This window comes from Rattus norvegicus, chromosome 8 (assembly GCF_036323735.1).
Source record: "Rattus norvegicus strain BN/NHsdMcwi chromosome 8, GRCr8, whole genome shotgun sequence".
In the NCBI taxonomy this organism is placed as follows: domain Eukaryota; kingdom Metazoa; phylum Chordata; class Mammalia; order Rodentia; family Muridae; genus Rattus; species Rattus norvegicus.
The window spans coordinates 96,877,479-96,891,957 of record NC_086026.1 but is presented as its reverse complement, the minus strand read 5'-3'; the positions used below and the strand labels follow the sequence as shown (position 1 = coordinate 96,891,957).

At 41.0% G+C, this 14,479-nt stretch overlaps 1 protein-coding gene across 6 annotated transcripts in view; it reads right to left on the bottom strand.

The window, feature by feature from the left end:
* Positions 1–14,479, bottom strand: part of Cyb5r4 (cytochrome b5 reductase 4) — a 65,375-nt gene that overhangs the window by 33,832 nt on the left and 17,064 nt on the right. For 3 of the 6 annotated variants that reach the window (XM_039080740.2, XM_017595428.3, NM_133427.3), the window contains exons 4-5: positions 13,499–13,580; positions 6,009–6,038 (exon numbers count right to left, since the gene is read on the bottom strand). In XM_039080740.2, the coding sequence (XP_038936668.1) occupies positions 6,009–6,038; positions 13,499–13,580 (112 nt within the window). The remainder of the gene's footprint in view (positions 1–6,008; positions 6,039–13,498; positions 13,581–14,479) is intronic. The other 3 variants (XM_063264810.1, XM_006243472.5, XM_063264811.1) reach the window with 2 other exon arrangements.

Genomic DNA, 14,479 nt, shown 5'->3' with positions numbered 1-14,479 from the left:
CTCGTGCTTTCTCTATTGGCCTTTGAATTTCTAGCTACTGCCAGACAGCGTCAGAGGTCGCATGGGAGCCGCCCAGCTGTAATAGCAAAACAGAGAGCGCTGGGGGAGGTGCAAGGCAGCATGTCAGAAACAGGGTGGGATAAAAAATTAAAGAGCTCAAGGAAAAAAGATAACAAGCAGACAGTCCCCTCCAACGACTTCAGATCTGCGGAGGCGAGAGATTGGGGAAAAAACGCCCCGGGAGAAAAAAAGGGAGGAGATAAAAGGAACACAGTATTTTGGGAGAAAAATTTTGTCTTTGTGCTTGTAAAAGGTGTGATTAGGCTCTGGAAGCTTCACAGAGTCATACTGATCAGACTTGATAGAGGTAGACCGCCTAAAAATTTATTCAGGAGAATCAAACAAAAGGATATCTCAATGCCCATACACAGCTTGATGGAGTTAATGTAATTGGGTTGTAAGTAAAAATATTCAGGACTGTGTTTCACTTCCATACCATTTGTGAATGTCAGTCGTGCTGCTCAGATAATATATCTCAGTATCTTACAGGAATTGGGTTTCAACACGTTGGTGGACTAGTCCAGGAATTGAGACAATCCATCATCCATATCAACTCCACTCGAGTGGATAGTCACCATGGAAGTGGTGGGAAAGGGAAAATCCTACCTCTCTGCTGACACCATCTGGTTTTTTCCCTCTTTGTCTATTGTCTGTCCTTGGTGCACCAAGCTGTCCCTGTATGTCAGTTTATGTCTGTGGTTTTTGTTTCTTGTTGCTTAAATGTTTTATGTTTCATGTTCAAAAGAAAAAATGGTAAAAACTTTATCTGTCAATCGTTCACATCCTGATTTGGTTTTAACTCGTTTCAAAAAAGGAACAAATGAATAAAAAGCAGTTTCAATCAGGCCTTTAGAGCCCTGTACCTGCAGTCAGGAGTCTAGGTCAGCTGGAGAAGCTGCCCAGGGGCTAAGCGTCTACACGAGCTGATCTTAAAGGCGCCAACAGCTCCTCAACTTCTTTGGTACAAGAGCTGACAGCTGTTTCTCTTAGAAAAATCCCTGACTTATTATTTGACTCATCAGGTGACAAGGTGCTTCTCTTAAAATCATAGCTAAAAAGGTAAAAATGGTGCTTGGTCTAAATATTAAAGATATGTGCAGTCAATTCAATTTTGTTTCTCATTGGTTTTAAATGTATAAATATGCTCTACATGCCTTGGTTATGGACTATTGGCTTTTAAGTTATTTGATATGGTTAAAAAGGTATAATATTGGTAACAGAAAGTTGAAATAAAGCTGATAATTTGGATAGAGTCATTCTAGACAACATGTGACATGAGCCAACCTAGGGAAACAGGTCTAAATTGAGATAATATTTTTATGGAATTCTTATTCTGGAAACCAGGCTTCTAAAAGAATTTAGGACAATGTCTCTTTGTTGAGGTACTGGAGACCGCACCATCGTGCGTTCATATGTAGGAATTGGCAGTCAAACTTAGTAACATGAAGGATAGACTGGAGACCAGATTTTGGAGACTAGATCGTTTGTTGGACGTTGAGTTTTGCTTTCCAAAGTTGTGGTTTGCCCTGAAACTATCTGTATTTTGATGCTAATTCCACTGCCCCAAGAACAGCTGCCTAGTCAGTACTCAGAACTCAGGTGACTTTCCAAAATTGTGGCTGTGCTCTGGTGTTACAAGGAGAACTTAAAGATTGTGATTAAGGATTGCCAGTGTTACACTGACTAACTCAAACTTATTTGTAATTAAGAAAAATCAAACAGGTAGAGATTGTTACAAGATTTATGAAAGATTGATGAGGTTTAGGAACTTGTGAGAACATTACAGCCAGTTTGTTTACTCCAACTGCCATTTCAAGATAGATTTAGAGGATTGATTTTGAGTTTTCATTTCGTGAGCTTGCTTATAATTTTAGAGAGCCCATAAAGTGATATCATTAAGAATGGCAAATAGCCTTATATTATGTAATTTTGTTGCTTCTTCAATGTAAGGAGTTAGAACTTTGAATCTTTCAGTGTATACGGAAATTTTTACTACAAACCTTTGCTCTCAAAATGAGCTTTAATATTTGGGGAGTAGCTGTTGCACTACTCCAGAAAAGAATATTTGAAACTAATTTTAAGCTCCTAAGGATATGTTAATTGGCTAAGTACCTCACCTTGCCAGAGGACTTAGGTCTTTGTTATCCACATTGGAGATAAAGCTTCAGTTGTGTTAATACAAAATTGTAGGCTAGAGTCATGGAAGTATTTTAAAAAGAAACCTGGTAAAACATATCTTATTCGAAACAACAGTTAATTGGTTATTACAAAATACTGATATTTGGCCTATTACATATACAAATTTTTCAGGCAAAATTGATAATTTTACTCTTTACATGCTTTTGTATTTACTGTAAATTTGTACATGCAACCCATAGGAAATGCGCTTACTGTATTTATAGGTGGTTCATCTAATGAAAAGGCTACATATATGATTGGATCACTTGTTTATTCTCTTGAGTTTCTATTGCTTCAACACAGATTATTAAATTCTGTGGTTTAGCCACTGTTTTTAAATCAAGCTTTCAATTCACATACTGATAGCCAATGTGTGGCTTGTGGTTTACAACTGATTTCAATTACTTAATGCTTTATTAGAGACAGGTTTTCTACTTAAAATCAATGAGTGATTTCAGTGTGAATGTCTGACAACTCACAGTCCTTTCAGTGCTCTGGCTCAGACAACTAAATTAAACCTTAGACTCATACCTAACTTTGAAAATGGTAATAGAGTTGATATGAAAAGAAGACTCCATTTGCTTACTTTAAATTCCCAGCCTCGCCCTGCCAGCTCAGGGATTTCTAGTAAGACTGAAATTGGACAATATGTACAGGATTTGACATTTCTAATTAATGCTTATGTTTAGATAAATAAAGTTTGTGAGGTGCTAGAGAAATGGCTTAGTGGTTAAGAGCACTAAGTACTGTTCCTTAATAGACCATTTAAGAACTCAAACTGGATTGCCTGGGCTCCTTAACAAGGGAGGACAATGATACCAGACAGATTATAGGTCTTACATAGGAACAATTAGTCAAAAAATCTCATTCTTTATATATCCAAAACAATAATGCTAGAGACAATAATTTGGTATACAAGTCAATTTATAAATACAAGTGCTCAGTGTCCTCAATTTAATCCTCGAGGACTTACCTTAATAAATAACATCTTTACTATATCTTAATAAATAAAAAGGGGGAGTTATACCTGTATGCTAAATAATGCTCCTTTTATTTCAATTTTAAAATTTGGATGCCAAAGTTTATGGCACCCTACAACTAGGCATACTTCTGCCTAGGTGAAATAGAAAGATTCACATATTGGCATGATCCTGTTCAGATATTTTATATGGGGAAGAGGGAATGTTTGTGTTTTTTCTACAGGATGCTACAAGAGTGTGCCAGCTGCCTGAGTGGCGGGTGAGACTTGCTGATCCTGGGAGCATGAAGATTCAGCTCTCGTGGTTCGGGTCCCTGGAGTCATTCCTGCCCTGAGAGGAAGATGGAAGATTCCCCCTCATCATTTTTCATCACAGAGATTTTGCCGTTGTTGCAGTCAGTGTTACCGCTGCGTGTGTCCTGTCCCACTGTGGCCTGCTCTTTGACCCTCTGTGCACTGCTGCTTGCTGGAGAAGACTGGACTCCAGCCGTTGCTGCTCCCCCCCATTTCTCTGGTGACTCTTGCTGCCTTAACTGGTGCTGTCATCTTGCAGTCTGTAGCTTCACAGGAATGCCACCTGCGTAAAACTGCTGTGGACTGGAGAACTCTGTCCTGGTTATACAGATCTCAGACATGGTTCCATTGCCTGCTGGTTGTTCCAGAGAAGAATGACTGATCCTGAACTGTCCTGGGAAAGACCTTGTTACTTTCACTGCTATTGTAGCAGCCATTTACTGCTATAGCCATTGTGTCTACAGTGTCTGGAGTTACCCTACCCCAATCTATGGTTAGACAAGCACAGTGGGTGAACTTTCTGGAGTAGTTGCTAACAATTGGGAATTCTAAATTTTATTATAGGAGCGGCTTGACTACGGCCCTTGGTGGTAACAGCTGAGGTGAACCAAATGAGGTGCCCACTACTTATCAGGAGTGGCTCTGTTTGGTGCAGCCCTATGCTGTGGATTAGTGTTCATGCTATGGATGGTTTGCAAACTCAGATCTCAACAGAAACGTGACAAGGCCGTTGTCACTCAAGGGCCATTGAACAAGGGCCCCACCCCCCAAATTTGGTTATCTATCTTCAAAAATTAGTCGGTATCTGAGTTCTCTGCTCTTGCACCCCATGGATCTGTGGATCCATTGCACTGGGATGAGAGAGACTCAATGATTCTTTGATCAGCCCTTCCACATCGCTAAGGTTTCCTCATTGCATGCGATAGGGTGATCATGATTTCCCCACTAACTCATTTTCTGGCTGGCCTCTTTTTAGAGTTCGCCCTAGGTCATTTAACAGTTACTGTCACACAGCACTGTGGTATCCAGAGACGGGCAACTTTCCTCATGCACAGTACACGGGGCCCGGTGGCGATAGGGTTACCCTTCAATAAGGCTGTGACATAGAGGAACGACCTAAGACAGGAGCCACAACAGATGGACGTAACTGCAGGGACCTAGACCAGCCTAGACAATAATTTATTATTAATTAATAAAATAATAAGGGGGAGATGTAGAGGGCCGCAATAACATTCGCCACCACAAGATGGCGCTGGCTTCCACTGCACCCCACGTGGAAGGCCGAGATAGTTTTGCCATTACAAGATGGCGCTGGCCTCCGCTGCGCCAGCCGACTTCCTTTCAGGAAGTTAACTGTGTGCGCATGTGCAAGAGTGCCTTCGTGCCAGGTCTTTGCCCACTCCGGGGCGTGCCTAATGAGATCATGGGTAAGCAACCAATCAGGTGTGGATGCGCCCTGCTAGGGTGTATATAAGCCGCGCCATGCTGGCGTCCCAGCGCCCTCTATTATTAATAAATAATATGCATTTTGGATACAGAAGGATTCGTGTGTCCCCGTGTATTCTTGCTGGTGATAGGTCGCGTGGGACAGCATATTACATTTGCAAATATAGAATTACCATACAGACTTAGCTGGGTCAAATGTAGAAACAGTTACAAAATACAAAAATATACACATATACATAGATATGTACACAGAAACATATATACACAGGGAATGGCTCTGCAGTGCAACATGCTATGTTTCACATTTAAGGCCATCTTTAATTGAAACATTAAACACAGTGCTCCCAGAGTGAAGATGCTGAGAGCCACATGTGGGAGGCAAGAGGGATGATTGTTTCTAGAGCATCACAGAAGAGGCAGCCATCAGATGAAGCCCTGATCAGCCCTGACTGTACTGCAGTGCTATCCCATAACAACCGCACATATCATAAATGGCAAATTACAGACTATTTCTCACTTAAGAAGAAGGCAGTTCTACTGAAAACCTAGACCGCTAACTCTTATTTTTATAACTTTGTTTTGTAAACAGGGAGGGGAAAATATCTTAATCTACAGGTACAATCACATAACTCAGAGGAGCCGCATGCATTTCATGATAATTATTGACCACCACACCATACTTGGGTGCTAATGGGGCAATGCCAACCATGAGGATGTCTGTACTGACCAGTCAGGAGCAGCCTAGAGTAGTAAGCTACTGGAACCTGCCTCACCCCACAGGTGAACTCACATGCCTAAGAGACTGACTACCTCAGTCCTGTTTTAATCAATATAAGCATTTACACTCTGGGCTAAGAGATTTCATGGAAGCAATTATTTTAAGAGGAATAGTTAAAATTAGGGGCCTATAAAGTTCTAGTAAATCCCTTAAGTTTGGCTAAGCAAGAGCAGCTTTTGCATTAAAAAAAAAAATCTGAATCCCCAGACAATTGTATGTAGCAATATCACACACAAGTATGAATAATTTGTATTACTAACTTATTTGACTTACCATTTAAGACTCTCTTTCCTTCATGACAGTCTGTATTTGGAGAGGAAAAAGTCAGATAAGAATCGCGTAACATGAAAGAGAACATGAAGTCATCTTTATTAGTTACACTATGCCCGAGAGTAGAAACGGGGCTATGACACGGAAGGCCTTTCCTTCACATAAGTCATTTTAGTGGAGGCCATCAGCCTATTTCTCCAGATAGGGTGCGTTTGTGCGTGTGTGCGTGTGTGTGTGTGTGTGTGTGTGTGTGTGGGTGGGTGGGTGGGTGGGGGGTGTTTGTTATATTTATTTCTTGCCCCCTAATCCCAAGTGTTGGCAATCAGTCTGTAGACTCTGAGAATGCATAGCACAGGTTCTACCACTGACTCATACACATCCTAAGAGCACTTATAGCCCAAGTTTTGTCTGAGATGTCATATTTTAATTAGTATAAAGAAAACATAATTTACTAATTATATTCTATAAAATACAAATATTAGCACTCCAACTAGAGTCTATTTTCTATTATGAGTCTGTCAGTCTATTTAATAAGCATAAACTCACCAAAATGAGTCAAATACGTTAAGATTTTCATATGTACATATAATACAATTATTAGTTAAAACTCAGAAAAATCTTTTCAGTTATATTTTTCAGGATAGCAGCCAACTCATAAAAGTTAATATATTTTAATAACCACACAAGTGCCATACGATTACAGTCAAAATAATCCCCTCAGCAAGTTGTTAGTAGCTTTAAAAAGTTTTAAAGAATAATAACTAAAATAACATATCAAAATGTCAAAGATGTCACAAAGTGGTATTCCCCTTCCCACTAGCCCAGGATCCCTTCACACACGGTCCTTCTTTCTTTACCTCCCAATGGAGTTACAGGTGTAGACAATGTTCTGCTTTCAAATTTTCTGTCTTCTAATTTCTAATAATCCAAATTCCCATAAATATCTCTAATTCACTCATCCAACAAAGTGAGCATAACTAAAAAACAAAACCAGATTGCCATCTTTTCCCCTTTTTAATCAAAATAATTCTATAACTGAAAGAACTCATACAATATGCAACAAACTATTGCCTTTCTCTTCCTCAAGAAGAAAAATAAGAGGCCAAGGCCTAAACTGATCCACAGCTTGACAAAGTCAAGACTTAATCCCTCTCCCCTGAAACCCTACTTTTCTTGACATGCTGTTGCTTAATACTTCGTAAAAAACGTACAGGACTTAAAACCTGATAAAAGCTGAACCTCAAACAGCTATTGCTTATCACTGCCAAAGAACACCACTGCCATTTGTAAGGGAGCACTGATGTCCACGGCCTGGTCCTAACTGTCCTCCACCAGTGTCATCTGCTATAGCTACCACACCTGAAAAGAAACAGTGAGCTCACAGTACTGCAAATTAAAGCCACCTCAGTGTATTTTAGAGCCACAGTCTAATAAATTTCATGTGTCATGAAAAAAAATCTGTTTTTACCCAAGGCACTCATAGATTTTGAAAAATTACTCTAGGTAATTTGTTTCTAGGAAAATATATTACATCAGAGGACTATTTTGCCTAATGTGCACTGACTTCAATCTGCCAGAACTTACTGGATTTTTCAAAAGTAACCCCCTGCTGCCCATTTTTTTAATATAAGAAATTCCAGTATGAAGAAAACTTCTCCTTAAATTATTTAAATTATCTTCACAATTATAGCAGTCTAAGTTTTAAAAAACTGAGTCATATAAATATTTCCAAGTTAAACGCATTCACATTTGCAAGAGAAACTTTTTCCCTAAGAAAAAATCCAGTATTCTTTGTGGATAGCATCATTTGAAAGACTCTATGAAAAACCAAACTGATATCTTTTCCTAACATTGGCTAAATATCAATATTCTGCCTTGCTAAGGCCTCTCTTCTGGGAAAGCTCAGCAGTCAGAGACTGCCCTGCTGCTCAGCTGCACTCAGTTCTGCGGGGGTGGGGCGGGGTGGGGGAAGTAGAGTGGATCTTAAGTCTAGGTTGCAATGACAGCAGCCAATTCACAAACGTCTAATATATTTTAATAACCACACAATGCTACACAGTTATGATCAAAATAACCCCCTCGGCAAGTTGTTAGGAGATTTTTAAAGAATAATAAACTAAAATAACATCCAAATTTCCAAACTGAAAGATGCCACAAGGTAGGGTTCCCCTTCCCACTAGCCTAAGGATTCCTCAAACTTGTGGCACACACACACACACACACACACACACACACACACACACACACACACACACACATATGCCAACAGGGTCCCATGGAATCCACCAAATACTGCAGGCTATTGCCAGTATTATTGGTTACTCTCCACAATCTGATGGTAAAGTCTTATTGATGAATACAACACTAACTTACGTCATTAAATTCAAAAAGGTGAGATGGTGCCCACTAAAAGTTTCACCCTCGCTGACTGACATTCATGGTACTGAGAAGTACTATGCCTACCACAGCAGGAAAAGGAACTTATCAGTATCTCCTAGCCACAAGCCCTGCAGTCTACAACAGTGACCTGCCTGTAAGATGCACAGCTGCAGTAACTGCACAGGTGTCACAAACGTAACCAGCCACTTTTTTAAAAAGAAATTAAGGCTCACACTTGCCCCAGCTAAAGTGACCAAGAATCTGACATAAGACTAAACAAAAACCCACTGCTACTATTCTGTTAAAAGAACATAGCAATAAAATGGCCCCCTAGTGATATATTACTATCCCTATAGAACAGTCATCAGAGAAGCTTCTGACCCAGAGACCCACAACCAGTCAATGTGCAGAGAGTGAGGGACTTAGGAGCACTCGGTCCTGAATGGATGTCTTAATGTAAAGCCCCTCCCCTAAGGGCTCATGACCTATGCAGAAGAGGAGCATAGATCGTAAGAACCAAAGGTGATTGATGACTCCTAGGACAACTCTTCCTGACACAATGAGACAGGTACACATGAACTCACAGAGACTGTGGCAGAACACAAAGGACCTGCACAAGTTCAGGCCAGACTGGGCATCAGCACTGAGGGAGAAGTAGACACAGGATCCTACCCCTTACCAAGAAACGATTTGCAACTGATAGACACAGACTAAGGAAAAACCAGTTTTCTCCAATGCAGTGTCACTGGGTTTATCAATCACACTCCAGGCCAGGTCCCATGCCCAGGAGTAGTTGGCCAACACAAGACGATCTTCATGTTTTGTTTATTTGTTTTGCTGACTTTTTTCTCTTATACATATTTTTTGTTTTATTGTGTTTTTGTTTGTTTGAGGTTTGTTTTACTTAAGAGAAACAGAAATGGAAGAACACACAAAAATGAGTGGGCAGGTAGTGGGATGAATGTTGGGAAGAGGAAAAAACATGATCAAAATATGTTGTATAAAAATATTTTTATAAAGAAAAGGTCCTGTTGCTTGCAAACATTGCTTTTTTGCTTTGTAAAACTCTTGTTCTGCTTCCTAATGCCTCTCAAGTCATTTGAAATCACTGCCACTAATCCACAAAATACTCATGAACCAAACTGGTTGACTCTGTCCAAACTCTCACAGGTCCTGTCAATTAACAAGAATGTCTCTTTTCCTGGAACAGAACCATCTTTTCATGGTGAACTTAGCATCACATGCTAGTTTATTCCTAATAACTGTAGACATAAACTGAAAAAAAAAAAAAAGATAGCCTCAGTGTTATAAGTAGTGAAGCACAGAAACACCCGTGGCTTTTCTAGTCACTCTCCCCCAACACATACACATGCACACACACACACACACACACACACACACATACACACACACACACACACGCACACACACACACACACACACACACACACACACACACACACGCACGCACGAGTTGCTTAGATTCCAGTTGGCTGGCAAATTTTGCTTCAGTTAATTCCTCAATTGCTTTAAAATGCTCATCCATGTGTGTAAATGCATCCACGTGTATGCTTGTTGACACATGTGTGTGCTTGTTGACCTGTGGTCATGGCACAAAGGTAGAGGACAGAGGACAACCTTCGGGCATTGGTCTTACTGTAAAGCCAGCATATCTGGGCGCAGACTCGTGAGCCTCATTCTTGTCCCTGCCTCCCATCTCTCTGTAGCATCAGTACAGTTATTAGGGATACTGGGATTACAGATGCTATTCTACCATGTGCAGCTTTTACTTGAGTTCTGGAAGTCTGACCTTGTGTGGCAAGCACATTTATTCATGGAGCTATTTTCCCATCTTCTTCTCATACTTCATTTAATTAATGAAAAAAACATTACCATTAGGTACCATCTATGACTGGCACCTAAGAAAACAAGGTCTAAGTAGCAGAGATGAGACTCGGACCCAAATCTGTCTATGAAACTCTGCTCTTTCCAAAGGTCATGCTGCCTCAGTCACTGGCGTCAGGAATAAAGATGGACTACTAAAGGGGGCTTTTATTTTGTTTTTAAAAGCTCATACCTTCTTTTCCTGAGAAAGATGCTGCCCTTCCCTGAAACAGCAGAGAGAAAGAGCAGAGTTCATAGTTTAGTTCTTTATGATTAGGGCTTAGCCTGAAATCTCCATTTCCTCATGCCCCTGGTTCTACCCTCATGGGGAGGGGCTTTGGTTTTGTGATGGTCTAATGTACATCTGTTTTAACTTTTCTACAGAGCGATTTAAGTGGTCAGTTGTTTTTCCTTAACATTTTCAAAGCACTATCCATTCTGCTTTGAGCCTCTGCTGTGGTTTGGGAATTCAGCTGTAGTAGCCAGCACCAAGCCAGCTGCCGTGTGAGTCCCTGCTGTGTCGGTGGGTCTTCCTCTGACTTCCTTCACCTTCCCGCCTCTGCTTGTACACACTTCCCACTATCCCATGCTATGCTGCTGACTGGGCTTGTCTGGGGACTGCTAAACTTTAGATACCTGACTTTCATTCGGAAAAATTCCAGCCTGTGTCCCCTTCATGCATTGCCTCTTCCCGTTCTCACTGTGACCTCCTTCTAAAAGCCTGACTGCAACTGAGGCTGAGCAGACCCATGTCTCCTGCACGTCTTCCCGTCTTCTCATCCCCAGCACCATGTTTACTCTGTGAAGTTCTGCTCCTCCATCTTCGGTTCCCTGCAGCTTCTTACTGTGTCTTTACAGGACGAGCTTTTAATTTTGGGTGTCTCATCTTTTCCTTTCTAAAATGCAGTTCTCCCTGGTTCATCCTCAGTTCTGAGTGGCTGCTTTTAATAGTCTCACTTTAAACTTAGGTTATCAATTCAATTTCACTCCCCTAAAAATTTAAGGCACAATTACCACAACTTCGGACAGGCGTAACAAGGCTCAACAGTAAGCCCTGTACCTGACTTACTTCCTTGGGTTCTAACTACTGACCTGTGTCTGTGGAAAGAGGGTGTCAGGCTGAATCCATGTTCCTCTGATACAAATCCTCATGGGCAGTTGCTAGGTACACTGGGAAATCAGTAATGAGAGACTAGCTCTGAGGTTTCTGGGATCACATAGGTGATATGCTTAAATTTCAACCTTGCTTCAAACTGATTTGTGGCCTATCCAAATTCCCAGGTAGGTCAGACCGAAGTTGGTTAGGAAAGGCAGCACTGATCCATAACTAAATATGTTATTCAGTTGAGAGAACCCAAGCTGTTCCAGGAAAAGCTGCTATCGGCACCCATGCAAACATGGTCTGAGGCTGGCTTCCAAGAGTGAACATGCATAGAAGCAGCAGGTCCCACTAGTCAATGCTCTTTTAATGACCGCATAATCCCCAATGGATAATATACTAACTACCTGCAAATATAACCACGCAAGTGCTGCAGAGTGGTAGGAGAATGCTTGTCTAGCATACAAAAGGTCCCGGGTTCAATCCCCAGCACTGCAGTAAAATTCAAGGTAGTCTGCATAGGCACTCGTGGTGGTACACACTTGCAATCCCAGCACTTAGGAAGCAGAGTCTAAAGGATAGCAGTAAATCTGAGGTAAGCCTGGCCTGCATGGAAGCTGGTCTCAAATATAAAAAGAAAAGAAGGAACAAAAGACCTATGTTCTCCGTGAAGCGGTGCATTGCTCTTCTACACTTATACTGAGAACCCCCAAACTCTCCTTTCTGACCAATCAACAGCTTGCTTTTCCCTTCTCTTCCTATGAATCCCCCACTACCACTTAAGTGGGAGACGAATCTGAGTTGAGGAGCTCTTGGCCTCCTTGCTGAGCTGGAAGTACAATGAAGTTAATGAAAACCAAGCTCCACAGCATTACCTTCAACTACACCAGGAAGCACACCCTCTCTACTATGAGCACTGTGTCAGACTCTCACACGGAATCCTTTCTTCTCCTTCATCACCTTATAAAAAGGTTGAGACAGACATCAAAGTCCAGTATCTCCCATTACTCTTATGTACTTTTCCATTAAACAGATAGTTCTAACACGTCAAGGCCATAAACAGGGGCTTGGTTCCAACTTCCTGCCTTTTATAGATCCAAGCCCCTGTTCTCTACCTCTATGTGACTATGGACATTCCTCTGCAGATCTAAAATCCCTACATAGAGGTATACTGAGAGAAGCTTCCAGCAATAAAGCCTTGAACTACAAAACTCATAGAACTAAGTAGTCAAAGATTCTGTCTGAACTGATTCATTCTGAGTAAGAGCCAGAGTCATGACTGAACGGAAATGGCTATATCCCTTCACAGAAAGGGGTTCTCTGAACTGCAATTCCATCCAGACTCCAAAGGGGCGCTCTTATAAAGGAAGTTCAGAAGCAGCTGTCAGACAGGAGAGCTCCAGCTCAGAGGCAGTTACACTCTAAAAGAAGCTTAACCTAGAATGAGTCCACATAGGCGAGGAGAGAAGGAAGAGTCAAAATAAAAGTAGACGGTGACACGGGACTGCAGCACTTCTTACAGTTTGTTTGTTTGTTTGTTTGTTTGTTTTTGAGTCAAGCAATCAAAACAGTTACATTATAAGCTGCGAATGGGGCCACACACCTACCACACATGTAATCCAAACTTTTCAGAAGTTAAGGAAAAGGATCATGTGTTTGCCTGGACTAGCAAAGTGAGATGCCAACTCAAAAATTAATTTATAAAATTAAATGTACAACCTCAAGAGTAAAAGATCTCAGCCAACATCTGCAACCAGTGCTGTCACTTATGTGCTTATTAATGACCACATGGTCACTCATGTGCTTAGTTAGTGACCGAATGTGAGATTACTGACATCCAGGAAGCAAACAAAGGTTTCCTTTCTATGCTCTTTACTCCTCACAACTTTCTACAAAATACAACACTTTTTTTTTTTTAAAGAGAAAGACATACAGTGTGTGTATGTATGCATGTTCTTACATCTGTGGGTAGGGCATGTGTATGCGCATGCATGTGGAGGCCCAAGTTGAGTACGGCCTTTAGAGCAGATACAGTAGAAGGACAGTAAAACTGGGGAAAGTACTGTGACTTATTTATTCCTATTCATTGAAATCCTATTTTATTTTCAAAAACCACTGTCCCTTTACTTACCTTTCGGAACAGCGGGCTTCACAGCCATCCTGCCAACCAGGCACTCTTTCAGCATGGATTCATAATTGACCCAACGATGCACCTAGCATGGGAAATGAATGGCCGATAGGCAACGTGACTCCACCTCCACAGGATATCCTTACTTCACCATGAGCAGAGCTAAACCTGCACACGCTGCCCTGAAGCAGACTCAATCAGCCAGCAACAGACACGGACTGCTTCGAACAGGATCTCAACGTGTTGTCCACAGACCTCTGGTACTGTCAGGCGTCCATGAGGTCCCAACAGTCTCAAAAGAACACTCTTTATCCTTTTTATCTCTTTGCCATTTGCAGTGCAACAGGCTGGGGGTAGGCACTAGTGTTTAAGAATATCCTTCACGATGTAGGAAAATTACTGCCATATTCCTCTTGTATGATAAAACAGAAAATTTGAACTTGGGCTGGTCTGGAACAAACTATGTAACCCAAGCTACCCTCTAACTCACAGACATCCTCCTGTCTCAACCTCCTGAGTATTAGGATTACAGGTGTCCATTACTGTGCTAGAAGCATAACACTGTTTAAATTAACAAAATCCTAAGAATTAAATGTCCAATTGTGAAAAAATTAGAAAGAACACAACATTCAAAAACATCAGTAAAGAAAAGTCATTTTCATTATTCAGCATCAGTCAGAATCCATTGTTCAAACATTTAAAAAAACAGTCAAGCAATATTGCTAACAGGATTCTAATAATCCTGAAGAAATGAATAATATTAAATAGCAAACATTACAAAATGGGCATGCACTTAATATTAATAGAAAGTGAATTTTATTTGCAATTACTCGCAACGCATCTACTACTGTGTAAAACCTGCCTTTGGAGTGTAAGAATTCGGGTAATTTAAGCAAACAGATAAAAAAGACAGAGACTCAAGGAGTCCAGGGTACAGGCTGTGCCAATTACAGGACTCTAAACAGCAGGCCCTTAAGTATGTTC